This window comes from Procambarus clarkii, chromosome 38 (assembly GCF_040958095.1).
Source record: "Procambarus clarkii isolate CNS0578487 chromosome 38, FALCON_Pclarkii_2.0, whole genome shotgun sequence".
NCBI classification, from domain to species: domain Eukaryota; kingdom Metazoa; phylum Arthropoda; class Malacostraca; order Decapoda; family Cambaridae; genus Procambarus; species Procambarus clarkii.
The window spans coordinates 19,339,758-19,358,802 of NC_091187.1; the positions used below are offsets into that span (position 1 = coordinate 19,339,758).

General features: G+C 40.2%; 2 protein-coding genes across 8 annotated transcripts in view; one reads left to right on the forward strand and one right to left on the reverse strand.

Moving 5' to 3' along the window:
• Positions 1 to 14,108, forward strand: part of LOC138349696 (GPI ethanolamine phosphate transferase 2-like) — a 36,685-nt gene extending 22,577 nt beyond the window's left edge. Inside the window, exons 11-15 of one of the 7 annotated variants that reach the window (XM_069337830.1) lie at positions 335 to 433; positions 4,870 to 5,200; positions 7,118 to 7,177; positions 12,133 to 13,625; positions 13,959 to 14,108. In XM_069337830.1, coding sequence (XP_069193931.1) covers positions 335 to 433; position 4,870 — 100 coding nt within the window. In that variant the 3' untranslated portion in view covers positions 4,871 to 5,200; positions 7,118 to 7,177; positions 12,133 to 13,625; positions 13,959 to 14,108. Of the gene's footprint in view, positions 1 to 334; positions 3,379 to 4,869; positions 5,201 to 7,117; positions 7,178 to 12,132; positions 13,626 to 13,958 lie in introns of those variants that run through there. The other 6 variants (XM_069337831.1, XM_069337829.1, XM_069337833.1 and 3 more) reach the window with 6 other exon arrangements.
• The window catches only part of LOC138372276 (cell adhesion molecule Dscam1-like), a 183,155-nt gene continuing 171,389 nt past the window's right edge, over positions 7,280 to 19,045 (reverse strand). The window contains exons 31-32 of the mRNA XM_069337554.1: positions 12,284 to 12,451; positions 7,280 to 7,512 (exon numbers count right to left, since the gene is read on the reverse strand). Of these exons, the coding sequence (XP_069193655.1) occupies positions 7,464 to 7,512; positions 12,284 to 12,451 (217 nt within the window). The 3' untranslated portion in view covers positions 7,280 to 7,463. The remainder of the gene's footprint in view (positions 7,513 to 12,283; positions 12,452 to 19,045) is intronic.

Sequence of the window (19,045 nt, forward strand, 5' to 3'; positions counted from 1 at the left end):
AGGCGGAGACAAATGGGCAAAATGTTTCTTTCACCCTGATGCCCCAGTTACCTAGCAGTAAATAGGTACCTGGGAGTTAGACTACGGGCTGCTTCCCGGGGGATGTGTAACAAAAAGGAGGCCTGGTTGAGGACCGGGCCGCGGGGACGCTAAAGCCCCGAAATCATCTCAAGATAACCTCAAGATAACGGCCCTTGTGGATTTGTTTTCAGGAACATAGTTTCATAAAGTCACTGGGGGGTTCCTCCAGAAAGTGGCATTCCATTACATTCAGTGTTGGGGTTTCGTAATAATTGTAACACTCCAGAGGGCTATTAATTGTGTACTTTTTCAGGTGGCAACAGTCGTTGAATATCTGGTGGTGTGCGCGGCTGGCTACCATCAGCCTCTATTTGGTGAATGTGGCCTGGCAGCGGCACCACCTCTTCATCTGGTCAGTGTTCACCCCAAAACTCTTGTATGAAGGGGCACATATTTTAGTGTTGTGCTTTCTTACCCTTTTTATGTGGAGTATAGAAAAGGTTTGTACTGTTCTAGAGGTGACTTATAGATTTGAATAAGGTGATTAGTTGTCATTTTGAGAGCATATAATTATTTGTACACATGGTTGCAAGAAAGTAGCAACAGAATGTTATATAATATGTATATATACAATATATATAGTATATATGTATATATATACAATATATACATATACATATATATAGTATATATGTATATATATACATATATACTATATATATATATATATATATACATATATACTATATATATATATATATATATATATACATATATATACACAACCCTCGACAGGGTTGAGGGACGAGCCTGATATGTGGGTTGGAAAGGCCACAACATTTTTGAGGTTGAAGACTGCTAAGAGTTCATGAAAATCCTTCTGTATGAGATACTGATTGAGGTCATTGACAATTAGAATGTGCTGACAGTCGTGCTGCATTAGCAGGGAGTCTAGGTTGTCCAACAGGAAGTTGATTGGGCAAGCACCCTGCCATTGAGGTCTATACATTGTACATAAGAGTATTCAGGTACCAGGATTTATGCAAATTTTTGAAGAACATAATTTCCAGATGACTAGGGATGGCCACATCAGTGGGTTGGGCACAGATTTGCTGACGCATATTGCAACACCCCCGACTTGGCCCTGCCTTAGACCACAAAAATTGAGTATCATTTCTGTTACACTCATCTTGTTGTACCATTAAGAATGCTTCTATATTGTCACCCAGGCACACACATTTGTGGAGACTTTGTAAGCTATTATCAACAGGTGCATCTATGCCAAACAATATCCATAAGGTTCTAGATATCATTCAGGATGTCAACACGAGAGCAGAAAGACAGGATGGGTGGCGTCGTAGGAATCAGATTCATGGAGGAGCTTATTGTGAGATGACACAAAAGAACAGAAGGACAGGAAGTTTCTTCGATCATCCTGAAACTGAGAACATTCTATGAATTTGTGTGCGACTGCCAGCAAGACAATGCAAGGCTGAGAAGTGCATGTCTCTGTTCCATTAAATGCCCGTGGATTAATCATGTGTGGCTAATGCATATCACAGACAGAGAATTTTCAGATTTTCTGTTTATGTAACAGGAGGAATACCATGGAGATGGGTCACATTTGAGAGTACTTGTTTGTAATAGCTAACCATCTATTGCTTCAATGTTTCCAAGCTCATTAGAGGCAATACCAATATGGCTGGGAACCCAGCAAAACTCAAGTTGCCTGAAATTGGCTAAAGATGAGGTATTGTACAATGTTGATTCATGATTACTACTGGATGAGAAGAGTTTGAAATATAGCAAAAGTTTGGCTAAGTCAGCTAATAATGAAGGACCACTGCATATACAATAATTTAGGTTTGCAACAGAATTTGCTGGTCAGAAGCAACTCTGGCTGGACTTGTCTTGTCATCGAATATACCACTATGTTCCAAATAGTGGCAACACTTGCCCTGGTGACTCAACAGAGTATACTCGCTCAATAAATACACACTGTTCATGATCTTTGACCACTTTGGCATAAGTGGTCTGGGTTCCTTTGTAACCATGTGTGTATGAATTTTGCAGTCTACCCTTGGCTAGGCCAAAATTAGTTGGCAACTTAGGACAATTACTCTTAAATGGTAGTGTGAGTGTGCCAATGTTGTTGAGCTGTCAAAATACCTAAACTCATATTCCAAGTTTTTCCAGCATGAACTACGATTCTTTGTTAACTTCTTTGTTAGTTATATGAACATGATCAAAGTCCCACATTTGGCAAAAGTCATCTTTCTATGAAAATTTGTCTGCAGTTTCATTCTTCTGGGAATAATGATAATGAGCATCAGTGGCACCTACAAGATCAAGTCAACTTCAACGTGAGTTTACTGGGATCTTGACTTGTATTATGCACTGTGTAGTGAAATTTATTAGACAATAGGTTAATTTCCAGAACATGTTTTTATTATGGCTGGACAATATCTTAAGTGATCAGCACTGATAAGAATCCCTAGATATGTTCCCAGAGTATTATAGGAATCTGCCAGATGGTAATCCTTCCATAGGAATTTGCCAGGTGGTAACCCTTCCATAGGAATCTGCCAGGTGGTAACCCTTCCATAGGAATCTGCCAGGTGGTAACCCTTCCATTTTAATAGACTTGAGCTTTGGCAACTTCCAAGCAACTGTTAAGCACTTTGTCAAATATAGATATTGTTCTTAAAAGGTCTTACTTTGCACCAGCAAGATATGTAAACTTGAAGGTTGTAAGATATTAATCTTATTTTATAGTCTGTTTACATGAGACAGTTGATTGAGTCCCAGCTGTGTCTGGATACCAGTGACAGGATGAACAACCCAGCTGGGTTTTTTCCTATTAGGAAGGGGTGTTGTACATGCTGCTATATATCAGTATGTTCACTCACAGGATAAGTGATTACTGCCCAATAAACCAGCCTCCTGGACAGAATTACTTACTGTTAAGGTTTAAGAAGAGATTTTGCTGGATTAAACAGATGTATAGCAGTCTAAATGAAACTTACGCTTTTAAGTATAAAGTGAGTGACATTTAGCCTTCCACTGTCTGCTGGCCATGCATATATACTTCTCTGCTGCTTTTTGTATATAAAGGTTGCTAGTGCAATTTAGTTGACTAGTTTGACCAACCATCCTGTGAGATGAGGATATTACGTCAACTTCTAACTATCTCAGCAGATTCATGGACTATCCTGGATGAAACTGACTTTGAACACCCAGGACATCAAATAAGGATATGAATAAATCTGGATTTAAATAGCTTGTCATCAAGCCTTCTTTTTTGTGGCAATAATTCCATAATAAAATATGATATATCCAGTTGGATATCACTTCCAATTAGTTGTTTTATTTCATCCTGTAGAGCTGCTTCACCAATATACACAACTAGTTATTAGTTTGTATTCCCTCAGTCATGTTGATATTTCTAGAAAAAATATATAGAAGACCAGTGATATAGAATACTGTATCTGAAAAAGGCCTGATGATGATGATAGCTTGATGGGTGATTTATTTAAAAGAAAACAAAGAAACCATTCTTTTAGAAATGATTTCATCTAGAATAGGTGTGGACATCAGGCAAGGCAGTAAGTTGCAGTGAGTGCAAGGACGAACACCTAGGATATGTCTTGATAATTTCCTAGATATACAATTTAGCTTGCCAAAGTCAGCATTTTGTAGACCCTATTACTATACTTTTAACCAGGTACCAAGAGAACCAAATTCAATTAACTTAATTGATCTATTGTTACTGCCTTTTGTACATGATATATTCACATCATATTTAATCATATGATATTGCTGGTACTAGAACTATTGCTTGGATTTAAATTTCTATGCATAACACTGTAATATTACACATTGGAGTCAAATCATTTAGGCAATAATTTACTTCATTTTTAATACTAGATACAAGGTGGTATTAATTAACATGCCATCCTCCGTCTATCTCACCCTCACCTTCGTGGTTGGAAATTTATGGTCACATAGCCATAAATATTTACAATGTGTTCTTAAACCCATTGTGATACTTCCCCCATTCATCACAAGCTAACACATGCACCAAAGTGCACGCACCCATGCACACGTGCACAGTTCACTTAGCAATCGGTGGTAGATGGAACATGTTAAGCGAGAACGTTAGTGGTGGAGGCCAAAACTGTTAGTCGTTTCAAAGCATTATATGGCAAAAAGTACTGGGAAGATGGTACATTACAAGTGTAGTTCTCATCCTGTAACTACACTTGGGTAATTATAATTATACACACACTAGTGCTACATAGTCTTCCTGGCTTGGTGCCTTCTTTTGATAATTACTGTACTTGCGCACACACACACACACACACCATGAATGTACTATGGTACTTTTCCCAACTCTTGCAACAATATATTGTGATTAAGGGAGGTGTTTAGGAGCCCAATATGCCACAACCGCCACCACATCAACATGAAATGAGTCGCAGGTGGGTGTGGGGTAGGGTGGTTGCATCAGGTAGCAGCCAAACGAGCCAACTCGCCTGTTTAGAAACAGCAGCAATCAAAACACGTCTGCTCACCCTGGTGTCTAGCACCAAACCAATTCCATGTATGATTAACCATCCTGTGAGATGGGGATATTAGATTAACTCATAGCTAGTTTGTTATATACAGTATACTCTATAATCCTTCATATCAAATAGGGTATTTGATATGAAGCACATCGCTGTGTATTCCTGTGTTAATAAAAAAATGATAATTTTCATACCTTCAAATTCTCCATTGTCATATATCATATGTATGTACTCTTACTTAAATAATAATAATATTATTAACACAGTATATTATTTTCAGATTTTTAGTGGTTTACAGTTGGTTAGCCTGTATGGGTGTTTGTTGAGTGTTGGCAAACCTGGTTAGAGGAGGACTCGGCTTGTCAACAAGAGTTGCGGGTGTATCCAGATGTCCTCATTTATTCATTTACTATACAAAGGTACAATGGCTTATGAGGGTACATACATTGGTGATTGGTGGTACATTCTTGAAAAGCCACTAAAAACTCTAAAACACAACATTCAAGCCATACCTCATCATAAACATTGACAAGCCAGTGACCATCTCCCAACATTACCACCCGTGAAGCCATCAGGTGAAAACCTTCACAAGCTTTTTATTGACATGTCAGGTGAGTATGAAAACAACTCTCTTGTAATTTAATTGCCACAGCTCAGAATTCAGTGATATTACAGTTACTCCTGTGATTCAAGTCATATTTTGTAATCAGTAGCATACAGCATAGGATCACTTGCTTCTCTAGCAGTGAGAGGTTAGTGAAGACCCTAGGTTCTCATGGTGTCACATTTTATTTATAGTTATTAGTAGGAATTCATTCTGCAACAGGAGTTAACTTGTGTGGTAGCCTTATATTTCAGAAGGCCACAAGTTAGCTGCAGTTATATTCCTAATTACCCAGTTGCTTAAAGGAGTTGCAGTGTATTGTTCCAGTGCATAAGTACAGGGGCGAAGAGGACAGGGTCAAGAAGTGTAATATCCTGCCAGTGACACCTAGTGAGGTACAACTTGTGAATGAGGAGATACTTCAAGCTTTCGCATGCCTAGTAAGACATGCCAGGATAACAAGGGCACATGAGACAGTAGATAGGGAAAGGGTAGGGGATGCTGGACATTTAAATGGTAGCTAATCTGATCCTCTCTTTTTCCCCCTTGTAAGTTAACATTGCTACAGAACAAGGTAGGGATTATTATTATTTTGAGTGTACATTTATTGTCTATGACTGATCATGAATTGATATGACTTGAGAGATTGCACCAGAGGTGTTTATTGATTTTGCTAAGAATTATTTTGTGTGCCAAAGCTTAGTGAAGCTAAGCTGTTACATGGCTTGTGTAATTACAGTAACTTTGACATTATTATTTGAGTGCAGGGATTAAGTGAAAAGCCTTGTCAATTATTTCTTAAAGTCTTTTCGATTTTCTAGCAATCTGTGTCACTCTAGTGAGCGAGTTAAAGTAAATTCTGGCTCCGTCCAGTTCTGAGCAGCCTAATGGGCAAGTTGCCCATCAAAAATTGTGATATTTCAGTTGACACTGGCTTTAAACTGTATCATATGCAAGTTTCTATGTTCATTAAATGTAATTCTATGACATTAAGTTTCCATAACTCATCTCTCGCCTCATCATTTCTTTCCCAATGTTCAAGCCGAGTCTTCACTGTCCATATAAACTACACTGTGGGGAATACATGTGTGGGGGCAAGGCTTGAGACTAAGTATAATTATTGGCTAATGTCTAGGGTAGTAGGTTACTCTTGTATAGTGTTAACACCAGTCAATAGGCCTGGTTCCAGTGTGTTTACTGACAGTGCAAAAGCGGAGTGCCACAGTAATTTTGTGAGCGTTGAGGGGTCCAGTATTAACCTTCCCATTATTTACTATGGCTACACTAACAGCCCCCCCAAACTTGGTGCCTTCTTTTGATAATTACTTACACTAACAACCCTGAAGATTAGGTATTCTTGTCATGTGATATACACTGAGTGGGGAAGCTCCAGCACCTCGCTCATTAAGGTTGATGAGATGTGCGACGGCCAACTGGTGGAGAATTGTCCCTGTATTCCCCACTCTACCCCACTGCACTTGGGGGGACCCACGGTGAATCTGGTATCTCCTGAGATACTAGGTACTAGGGATCCCTGTGGCAGCAAATTGCAAAGGGGAAATGTGCAACAACCTTCAGTGATGCCAACCTGTCCCTCCTCTCGACTACATTTACACTACATCTTCACTGATACCATCCTTTTTCCACCACCCTAACCCCCTTTCCCTGGCTACTCTCAAACTGCCTCTCCATATTTCCTTGTAAACAAAATCATTTTTTATCTTTTATCATACAGTATTGACTCATTGTTAAGGACAGGAATGCCATTAGGCTTATCAAACTTTCCCCCCAGGAGCATAGGCCAACTAATGACCTTCCTGAGGTTGTAACCCACAGCATTTATCTAACTCTTGGGCACCTATTTACTTCTAGGTGAACAGATGCATCATGTGTTAATGTGCCCCAAAAATCTATCCTATTGCAGGAATGGAATCTGGAACTTTTCGGTTGTGAACTGACACTGCTGACTTGTGCTACAGGATCCGTATGTTTTGCCTTTTCTTTAGTTTTGTCTTTTCACTTTGTCTTTTTTATTCTCTCTACCTGAATTTTCTTACTTACAGATTTGGGGAAAAAAAAGTCTCTGTCAAAAGATGATATGTGTATTTGGTGTCATTACACAGTAGATTTATATACAGGTATACACAGGGGGGTATGGGGTGTTGGGAGGACTCTTACAAGCATATATAAGGGCAGCAGGGTGTTGAGTGCTGGGAGGACTTGTACAGGCATACATAAGGGGGCGGCAGTGTGTGGAGTGTTGGGAGGACTCACACGTGGATGCTGTAGTCGTTGCCACTCCCTGGGGTGAAGCTCCGCCTGGAAAACAAAAATTTCTACATTGTATTAATGTGATTATTCTGTGAATGAAAAAATATAAATATGTAATTATACAGAACACAAGGACAAGATGGTGTTCTTAACCTGACAATTTAGGGGGAAAACATAATTATGAATTAAAACCACTGTTCTGTGCACACTGTGATGTGAGGAAAGGGGATGTGCAGACTAACACATCAAGTTTGTTAGTACGTCATAAGATTCAAAACTCGCACGCAGTAGGTTGGGTAGCAGATGGAGACCTGAGGCCTCCAGTGAGCATCTGCCATTTTGTAAAATATTCCTGGCATGCCACATGGCTGTCAATAGGCTCAGTTTGAAGTGAAAAATCATAGTTGATACATGCGCATCTAGCTTCCAGTCTCAAATGGGTTTGCGTGACTGAAAAATCCCTGTCTTAAGATGAAATTCAAGACACATTGTTTGAAGAGGACTGTACTAGTGATGTTGACGACCCAAAGCCATAACACAAGTACCAGATATGAGTGGTACTGTCATTGAAGACATGGATACAGGGAGTGTGTGCAGGAACAAAGGTGGATGTCTTTAAAAGGCATTTATGGTAATTAGGTTTTTGCAAGAAGTGCTGGGCCAACTGGGTTGTAGCAGATATATGGGCCTGCGGGCCACTCCAAGCAACAGCCTGTTGGACCAAGATATCACAATTCGAGCCTGGCTCCATGCTGGACTCGGGGAGTAGAACAACTCCCGGAACCCTCTCCAGGTATGCTCCAGTACACGGTTCTCACCAGTCCTGCTGTGCCAGCCAAGGTCAAAACCCCACCCATTATCCTCACCACCTGTACCATCTGCCATTCCTGAACAATGTGATAATGTAGAAGATGAGTCTTTTTTCTGGGTTCAGTGACACTGGTTCTGATACAAGTGGCATAATTTAAGTGTTAGTGGTTCTCATGGTACCGATACTAGGCAAAGATTTGCACCAGTGTGTGTCGAGCCATGAGGACAGTGATGACATTGTGGCCTCTTCAACTTCTCGTGGTCAGTCTACTGTACAACATAGAGCTTCATCTCTTGGCCAACGGAATTTTAGTACAATAAAATGGAGCTGTTGTGTTGGTGCCAGTACAAGTATCACGGGTGTATTCACATAGAACAGTCTCCGTGGTGTAGTGGTAAGACACTCGCCTGGCGTTCCGCGAGCGCTATGTCATGGGTTTGTATCCTGGCCGGGGAGGATTTACTGGGCGCAATTCCTTAACTGTAGCCTCTGTTTAACGCAACAGTAAAATGTGTACTTGGATGAAAAAACGATTCTTCGCGGCAGGGGATCGTATTCCAGGGACTTGCCCGAAACGCTACGCGTACTAGTGGCTCTACAAGAATGTAACAACTCTTGTATATATCTCAGGAGATTGTGACAATTTTGTACCAGAAATACCATTTGATGATATGGATGTTGGTGTTACACACACACACACTTATCCATATTCTGGTGACAATATGAGTGAAAGTGAATATTTTATGGCTTATTTTGATGAGCCTTACATGAAATATCTTGTTAAGGAAATCAACTGTTACACAGTGCAACTAACTGCTTCTGGATTATTACCAACTTCACGTATGATATGTTGAAAAGCAACAACTATGGCTGAAATGTACGCATTTCTTGTCTTGTGTATGATTATGATGAAACATACTGTGGAACATGTCATACAAGTTTATTGGAACAAAGATAGTGTTGTTCCAACCCAAGTTTTCAATAAATACATGTCACGAGACAGGTTCCTTCTAATTCTAAGGTTTGAACCACTTGAAAAACAATAATAATGTGGATCGAAACAATACTGTGGAAAGTGAGGAAATTTCCGAGATTTATTTGTACCGGGCCAAAATGTAGTGATAGAGGAATTGCTAGTTCTTTCCAAGGGATGTCTTGCTTTCAAGTAGTATATCCCATCAAAACTGCACAGGTTTGGGACTGAAATTCTTTGAGTTGCGTGAGTGTGAAACCAGAATAGTGAGTGATATGATATTATATTACAGTACTGATGTAGACTATTCCAGTGAATGTGGATGGTGCTGTGGATATAGTATACCTTGGGAGTGGTGCTGTGGATATAGTATATTGTATCCCATCAAAACCCAAAACCCAGTATATCCTATCTTGGAATCTTTAATATTTTTTATTTTTTGTTTTGTTTTTGCAGTGATAATTCATTGTCAGGGGACAGACAGCAAATTTACACATACAGTACATGTTAGGCTTATATTGAGGTCCCCTCTTCCCCCCCCCCCCCCCAAAAGTTGAATTACTGGCCCTCCCCAGGATGCCTCACAACGAGCTGACTAACTCCTGGGTACCTATTTACTGTTAGGTGAACTAGGGCATTAGGTGATAGGAAACGCGCCCAACCATTTCTGTCCCGCCTTGGATTTGAACCCAGAATTTTTTATTGCAAGTTGAGAATGAACCCAATTGCACTACTAGGACCCTATCATTCCTCAAAGGGACCCTGATATTCCTGTACAGGTCGTAAGTATCTGGCTGGCTTGCTAAATGTTACTTGTTTTTCGTTTCTGTCTTACTTACCGTTTATGAGTATTTATAACACGTTTGCTTCAGTAAGCTTATGTCCAATGTGTTTTAATAACTAATGCACTGTTTAATCTCGGCTGAAATCTTATTTGGTTTTGTAACTGTGCACTGCCTTAGATAATGTTCCAGTTGTCTGTTGGGCATATCTTCATAGTGCTGACATTTCCTCTCATCTTCTCCAACCTATAAACTTCTTTCCCATGCACATGGGGTAGCCAAGCCTGATGCATTGTAAGTGTACTTCTGTTTTTGTATTGCTCCCTTTCATGAAAATAAATGGTTTGTAGTTGGTTGAATTCTTGTACCAACCAGCAGATCTTGATGTTGCAACTGCTGTGTTGTTCTGTACATCTTCTGCATTGCTTGATCTCTAATTATTTGCTTAATCTATGCTAGAATGTATGTCGATTATTAAAGGCTGGTAATCTCTTGTATTTCTCTTTAGAAACAAGAGATAGAGAATTCATGGTTGTGAAGGGTCTCTTTGATTTAGAAATCTCTTGATGAAGAGCTGTTGTATAGTGAACATAGGCAGACCCTGATCACAGTCATTGTTAATGATACTGTCAACCTTCAGGCACTTGCTTAGGCCTGTAGGTCTATGGTAGCAACCTATCCGGTGTTCAGCATTGTGTATTTCTTTCACAAGAAACAGGAATGTGAGCTTAATGAATATACAAGTTAGAATGTTTGTTTTTTAAAATCCCATTATATATTAGAGAAACTACAAATTTAATTTCATCCTGATAAGACAATGTGATGAACACCAGACACCATCTACAGAGTCCCACCATGGGTTATCAGGCCACTAATGCCTCTGTAACCCTTTCAACCACTACCCACGGGATGGGTATGGTGTTCACCACCACCCACAGAATGGGTATGGTGTCCAGCCACAGAACTTATGGGGTGTATAATAAAGTACTTAACTAACTTTTGAAGGTTGCAATCTTCTGGTCAACATAAGACACAATAAGCTGTAACCACACTACCTAGCATAACCATACACTTAAAATAAGGAAGCCCAGAAACATCCTTTAACAATGCACTCAAATACTCGGAAACCAAAAAAACTGTCAAGGGTTCAAGGAGCTTACATTACAGAACACATTACTCAGCATTAGGAAACAGTTACTTTAATGCAGCATAAGTAATCCCCATGCAAGTACAGTAGTCCAATATACAGGAATACGTTATGTAGAAAGCATGACTGCATAACAACATGTAAATAATAGTACACCTTGCAAGTGGTGGTGGTATAGTACAATTTGAGTGATGCTATACCGCAGAAAGCCCAGTGTGTCGTAAGAGGCAGCTTCTATTTCCATCCACCCAAACTCATTTCTATATATGGCAAAATTTTTGCTTGGAACAATCCAACAATCCTACATGTATTATGTTAACTGGTAATTTGTTCCAAAAATCAGCAAACCTATTTTAAAAACCTGTATTACCTGGATCTTTTCTGAATACAACTTGCCCAATTTGCATCTATCATTTTGTGTTGATATATCTAACACCTTATTAATATCCCCCCTTTATACACTCTTAGCATTAGTTCACTTTTATATCTCCCTTTACTCTAGCATTTCTAGATAATTTTAAATTACTTTCTTAATCTCTTCTTATAAGGGAGGTTTCTATGTCCTTGGGATTAATTTTGTCATTCTTTGCTGTACACTTCCAAGTCAATTTATAATTTACTACAATTAAATCTGGCCTAACAAGGGCAAGGTAAAGCTCAAGAATAACACACAGCTTATGGCTAACTCATCTAGATATGAATCTCATCATCTTGTATGCCTTATTCCATACATATTGCATTGATTTTATTTGTAATCCCATACAATCTCACACCAGTAAACTATCACAGGTTATCTCACACTGATATCCTCACACAGGCAACCTCACACAGGCAACTTCACACACATACCCGAGACCAAAGAGCCAAAGCTCAACCCCCGCAAGCACAACTAGGTGACAACAGGTAACCCCACACTAGTAACCTCTCAGAAATAACACGTAATTATCTATTTCAGGTTCTGCATGGCTACTTAGGGCAAGCTGTGCAAGCTTTACTGTGAATACTACGTGCAGTCTTTATTTCAGTGGCTCAAGAAATATTTCTTAAACTACCAATCAAACTAAGTAATCCGTTCATTATCTGCTGAGACTACAAAATAGTCCTACCTTGGCTGTGGTCCTCTGGCCTTCTGTGCTCCACCAAGGCTGACCTCGCGAGGGTCGCGATCGCACTCGGCCTCTGACAACTCCCGGGAATCTGAGAATCCCGTGGGAGGCCGCAGTGGCCCACCCACCGCTCCCTCCACTGAATACACACTCTCCAGCGTGTTTGACCTGAGGGTGCGGGGGGGACACGATGGTCATGGGTCCCATAGAAGGATATAACAGGGGAGTCTTGCTGCTATAATTATAGGAAAGGTATGTGCATGTTGTTTCAATTGGCTTCAATGCATGGATACTGACTGAAGTGAATGCAAGGATAGTGACTGAAGTGAATGCAGGTGCAATAACAAGACATTCAGGTCTCTTAATAACAGACACGTCTTGCTAAGGACAAAAGATGCTCGAATAAGTGCACAGAAGCAGTGGGTATATTGCAGGTATTTACTATTTTCCATTTATCTAAAGGAGGTAAAGATAAACACAAAAATCAAACAGAAGTATAGTAAGAGAACATATACTAAAAATAACCTGAGCCTCGATGAAAAATGTAAATTAGAATTAAAGAGAAGAAATATTGATTTTAAAGTCTTTGTTTTCTCAAAGCCATTCCACATTAGTTTATAAATCTGTCAACACAACTGCCATTGTTTTATCTCTTCATTCATATCACCAAAAAGTGAAGGAGAACAAGACCGGAAGGCCAGAGATGACCTGGTATATGCTCTCAAGGCCTGGAGGCCAGAGATAACACTCTAAAGATCCGAAGACCAGAAATTACCCAGTATGCACTATCAAGACCTGGAGGCCAGAGATGACCCTGTATGCACTTACCAAGAAAGAGTCCAACAGGTTCAGCAGCTGCCTGTAGGCCCACATATCCACTACTGCCCAGTGGTCCGGCACTTCTTGGAAGAACTTATCTAATCATTTCTGGAAAACGTCCACCTTTGTTCCGGCAATATTTTTAATGTGTGCTGGGAGAGTATTGAACAGCTGTGAACCTCTGAAGCCAATTGATCCCAATGCCAATTGCTACAGTGCTCTCTGATTATGCCTATGGCACCTCTACTCGTTGGTTCTATTCTACATTTCCTTCCCTATCTTTTGCTCCAGTATGTTATTCTACTTTTAAAATTTGGGACCTGGTCTTCCAGTGTCTTCCATGTATATATTATTTGACATCTCAATTGTCTCCTTTCCAGAGAGTACATTTTGATAGCTTTGAGATGGTCACAATAATTTAAGTGCTTTATTCCATGTGTGTCGTGTATGTTCTCTGTATTCCCTCTATTTCAGAAATCTCTTCTGCTCTGAAAAAAGAAGTGAGTGCCAAGCAGTACTCAAGGTGAGACAACACCAGTGATTTAAATAGTTAGCATTGCTGTGGGATCCCTGGTGTTATGGATTCTCATAATCCATTCTATCATTTTTCTGCCTTTTGCTATATTTGCTTGGTTATGTTCACTAAATGTCAGGTTGTCAGACATCATAATTACCAGATCTTTTACACGTTTTCCTTCTATGAGTAAGTCTGACTTTGTCTTGTACTCTGTATTTCATTAACTACCTCATTTTTGCCATACCAAAGTACAGTACTACTTAGAATTCATCACCGTTAAACTTGTTATTTTCCATTGCCCAATCAAAAATTTTATTAATATCGGCTTATAATTTTCAGCATCTACAGACCCTGTATGTACTTTCAAAACCTGGAGACCAGAGATGACTTGGCATGCACTCTCACCTGGATGCCAGACATAACCCGGTATGCACACTCAAGGCAATTGTTACTTTGAACTTGACTTTGAATAAATAGAGCCCCTTGAAAGGTCTCTCGACTTCCCAACACTGTCAACAAAAACTGATCGGAAACACATTCAAAATTTTTTGTAGGAAACTCTTGATCCAAAACTTGCATTTTGAAAAGGGAATTCTGCAGTTGTATTTTGCATGTGTCTCATGAGAAATATTCAGAATTCAGTATAGTACTTATTTTATGTCTTGAAAGCACCTTTGTTATACTTCTTTAGAAAATTTTGCAGAAGTTAGAAAAAGCATCTGGTATGTTTAACCATTAAACTGCTCAAAACATCGTATGATGTCTTGAGTAACTGTCGATAAATAGCGCACGACATCATATGATGATTGGGAGCATCACGCAAGATTTAAAAGTCCCACGGCTACACAGGGTTCACGTCAGCTTCCTCATGGCTCTTGTAAACAGACGCCATTTAAAAAAAAAAATTGTTGGCAACATTCCCGGGTGTGAAAACCTCAGTATTGTACTGAATGAGCCACCAAGATTGGCGCACACAGCATGAGCTCACAGCACTGCTGTTCAGCTTGTGACCACAGCATCGCCTAGAAATTTGAAAAATATATACAGTATATATATTGTAACTGGTATTATTTAGCAATGATTGTATTATAGAAGACTTCTGACTGTGATAAAAATGACCAAGATTCTGATAATAGCAGAATTGTGATAATTTGTGCTGTGTAGTATTGTGGGAGAAGTAATGTTAAGGGGGGGGGGAGGGCGGTAGCGTCGTCTGCCGAATCTGTGTGGCCACCTATTACTGTCTGCACTCACCCTACCAGCTTAGTGGTTTGCTATGGTGAACACAAATGTAAATTGTACAGTACTACATTCTGATAATAGCAGGATTGTTGTGATAATTTGTGCTGTTTGTAGTATTGTAGGAGTAGTAATGTTGAGGGAAGAAGGGCTGTAGCGTCGTCTGCCGAATCTGTGCGGCCATCTGTTACTGTCTGCACTCACCCTACCAGCTTAGTGGTTTGCTATGATGAACACAAATATAGATACTACGTTCTAATAATAGCAGGATTGTTGTGATAGTTCACGCTGTTTGTAGTATTGTGGGAGGAGTAGTGTTGAGGGAGGGAGGGAGGGGGCTGTAGCGCCGTCTGCCGAATCTGTGTACTCACCTAGTTGTGCTTGCAGGGGTTGAGCTTTGGCTCTTTGGCCCTGCCTCGACCGTCAATTAACTGATGTACAGATTCTAGAGCCTACTGGGCTCTCTCATATTTACATTTAAAACTGTGTATGGAGTCAGCCTCCACCAAATCACTTCCTAGTGCATTCCATTTACTAACTACTCTGACACTGAAAAAGTTCTTTCTAATGTCTCTGTGGCTCATTTGGGTACTCAGCTTTCACCTGTGTCCCCTTGTGTGTGTACCAGTCGTGTTAAATAATCCATCCTTGTCTACCCTGTCAATTCCCCTGAGAATTTTGTATGTGATGATAATGTCTAGCAGTTCACGCAGCCTTTCCTCATAACTCGTGCATCTTAGTTCCGAGACTAGTCTAGTGGCATACCTCTGAACTTTTTCCAGCTTCATCTTGTGCTTGACAAGGTATGGGCTTCATGCTGGGGCTGCATACTCCAGGATTGGCCTTACATATGTGGTATACAAGGTGCTGAAAGATTCCTTACACAGGTTTCTGAAAGTAGTTCTGACGTTAGCCAGCCTCGCATAGGCCGCTGATGTTATTCTTTTGATGTGGGCTTCAGGAGACAGGTTTGGCGTGATATCAACTCCTAGATCTTTCTCTCTGTCCATTTCATGAAGGACTTCATCTCCCATTCAGTATCCAGTGTCTGACTTCCTGTTTCCTCCTCCTAGTTTCATTACCTTACACTTGGGTTGAAATTTAGTAGCCATTTGTTGGACCATTCCTTTAGTGTGTGGCCATATGTTACTGTCTGCAGTCACCATACCAACTTAGTTGTTCACTATGGTGAACACAAATGTAGATACTTATCTATAACGAGTATATATAGTGTAATAACAACAAAAGGAGTATGTTGGGCGAAGCCATTTTGGTGAGGGAGGTGGCATCTTCATGACTTGCCATGCTGTGTAAGGGTGGTCACTATGCTCTTTGGACACCATATTAGCTTAGGTGTACAGTTATGGTGAACAAAACATGTCAATACTTATATATAATGTGTGTATATAGTGTAATAACACCACAAACAGTTTACTTGAAGGAGGAATGTTAGTGCATCTGGCCTTGAACCAGTGAGGGAGGGAGCATCAGCTGTGTGTGGCAATCTCTGTCAGTCTGAACTAATGAGACCAGCTTAGTTGTACAGTTATGGTGAACAACTCCTGCCCAAAACACTGCGCGTACTAGTGGCTTTACAAGATTGTAATTACCATATTATGTATCCTCACAATCCCAATGTACCTTCTTGTATATGCATAAATAAAAAAATAAATAAATAAAACATGCAGAAACTTGTATATAACCTGTGTATATAGTGTAATAACAGCATAACTATTTGTTTATTGTTTTATATGGACATAATAATTGAATCACGAATATGAACACAATGCTTTTCAGTATAGCGATGATTCACACTTTTTATTATATAAATATATCACACTACACACTATTGAATAATATTACTGCAAAAAAAAAAACTTAGAAAAAATCAGAGAGATAGAAATAATTAGGTAATAATATCTTTGTGGCAACTCCCGCCCGACAGCTCAGGCGGAGCTGACTGCCTCTGACGCTTGCTGTGTCAACGCCTCTTTTTTGCCAGACTTCCCCGACCTATTGCGGCCCAAATATGCCACCCTACGATTTTCTTTATTATTTTTCCTGTGATTAGGGAACACAAATGAACACTTTCATAAGATGAAATATTTTTTTTTTTTTTTCTCACCTGTGGGAGTTGGACACTATAGCCCAGAGCAGTTTAAGGGTTAATTAGAAAAATTATTTTGGATATAAATCTGTGAACAAGGAGATACGTGTGCCAATAAACAAAACATCAAAGACTTATTTTGCATGTGAACACACTTAAGATTATGCATGAGATTTAGTTTATATTGTTGGCATTATCATCAAAACAAGCATATATAGTCTATGACAACATTACGGGTCAAATAATAGCAATAGAGGCCCTGCTGCTTTCATCAGCAAACATTGTATGCATCAAATCTAGTTACGTAACAAATACATGAAAATTATGCATAGGTAATGCATGCAAAGACAAACATGAACTGAGTACACATCAGAAGGAGAACTCACACCCATGTCACTAAACCGTGAAGAACAATCTCCCAAGTGAAGCAGATACACATGCATGGGTCACAACATTGCATGTTATTGTATGACTTAAAAATATTTATGATTAACAATACTATGCAATGTTTCTTAACTCTCTGGCCAGTTCCGTTGTCTGGTGTTAAAGCATCTCTGGCCAGTTCAGTGGTTGCCTGTGATACTAAACAATCTGGCCAGTTCAGTGGTTGCCTGTGATACTAAACAATCTGGCCAGTTCAGTGGTTGCCTGTGATACTAAACAATCTGGCCAGTTCAGTGGCTGCCTGTGATACTAAACAATCTGGCCAGTTCAGTGGTTGCCTGTGATACTAAACAATCTGGCCAGTTCAGTGGCTGCCTGTGATACTAAACAATCTGGCCAGTTCAGTGGTTGCCTGTGATACTAAACAATCTGGCCAGTTCAGTGGTTGCCTGTGATACTAAACAATCTGGCCAGTTCAGTGGTTGCCTGTGATACTAAACAATCTGGCCAGTTCAGTGGTTGCCTGTGATACTAAACAATCTGGCCAGTTCAGTGGCTGCCTGTGATACTAAACAATCTGGCCAGTTCAGTGGTTGCCTGTGATACTAAACAATCTGGCCAGTTCAGTGGTTGCCTGTGATACTAAACAATCTGGCCAGTTCAGTGGCTGCCTGTGATACTAAACAATCTGGCCAGTTCAGTGGTTGCCTGTGATACTAAACAATCTGGCCAGTTCAGTGGTTGCCTGTGATACTAAACAATCTGGCCAGTTCAGTGGCTGCCTGTGATACTAAACAATCTGGCCAGTTCAGTGGTTGCCTGTGATACTAAACAATGTGGCCAGTTCAGTGGTTGCCTGTGATACTAAACAATGTGGCCAGTTCAGTGGTTGCCTGTGATACTAAACAATGTGGCCAGTTCAGTGGTTGCCTGTGATACTAAACAATCTGGCCAGTTCAGTGGTTGCCTGTGATACTAAACAATCTGGCCAGTTCAGTGGCTGCCTGTGATACTAAACAATCTGGCCAGTTCAGTGGTTGCCTGTGATACTAAACAATCTGGCCAGTTCAGTGGTTGCCTGTGATACTAAACAATCTGGCCAGTTCAGTGGTTGCCTGTGATACTAAACAATCTGGCCAGTTCAGTGGCTGCCTGTGATACTAAACAATCTGAATCTTTTATGAATAATATTTATAATATATTTATCTCGGTGCTACACTAATTGACGGAAGAAATGAAACCCGAATCAAACGGCAATTATAACGAAATAAAGTATATGTACTAATGGTTCATGGCTGCTACTCCCGTGGTACATGATTGTTACTCCGATGGTACATGGCTGTTACTCCCATGGTACATGGCTGTTACTCACACGGTACATGGCTGTTACTCCCATGGTACATGGCTGTTACTCCCATGGTACATGGCTGTTACTCCCGTGGTACATGGCTGTTAATCCTGTGGTACTTGGCTGTTACTCCCGTGGTACATGGCTGTTACTCCCATGGTACATGGCTGTTACTCCCATGGTACATGGCTGTTACTCCCATGGTACATGGCTGTTAATCCCGTGGTACTTGGCTGTTAATCCTGTGGTACTTGGCTGTTAATCCTGTGGTACTTGGCTGTTACTCCCGTGGTACATGGCTGTTACTCCTGTGGTACATGGCTGTTACTCCCGTGGTACATAACTTCA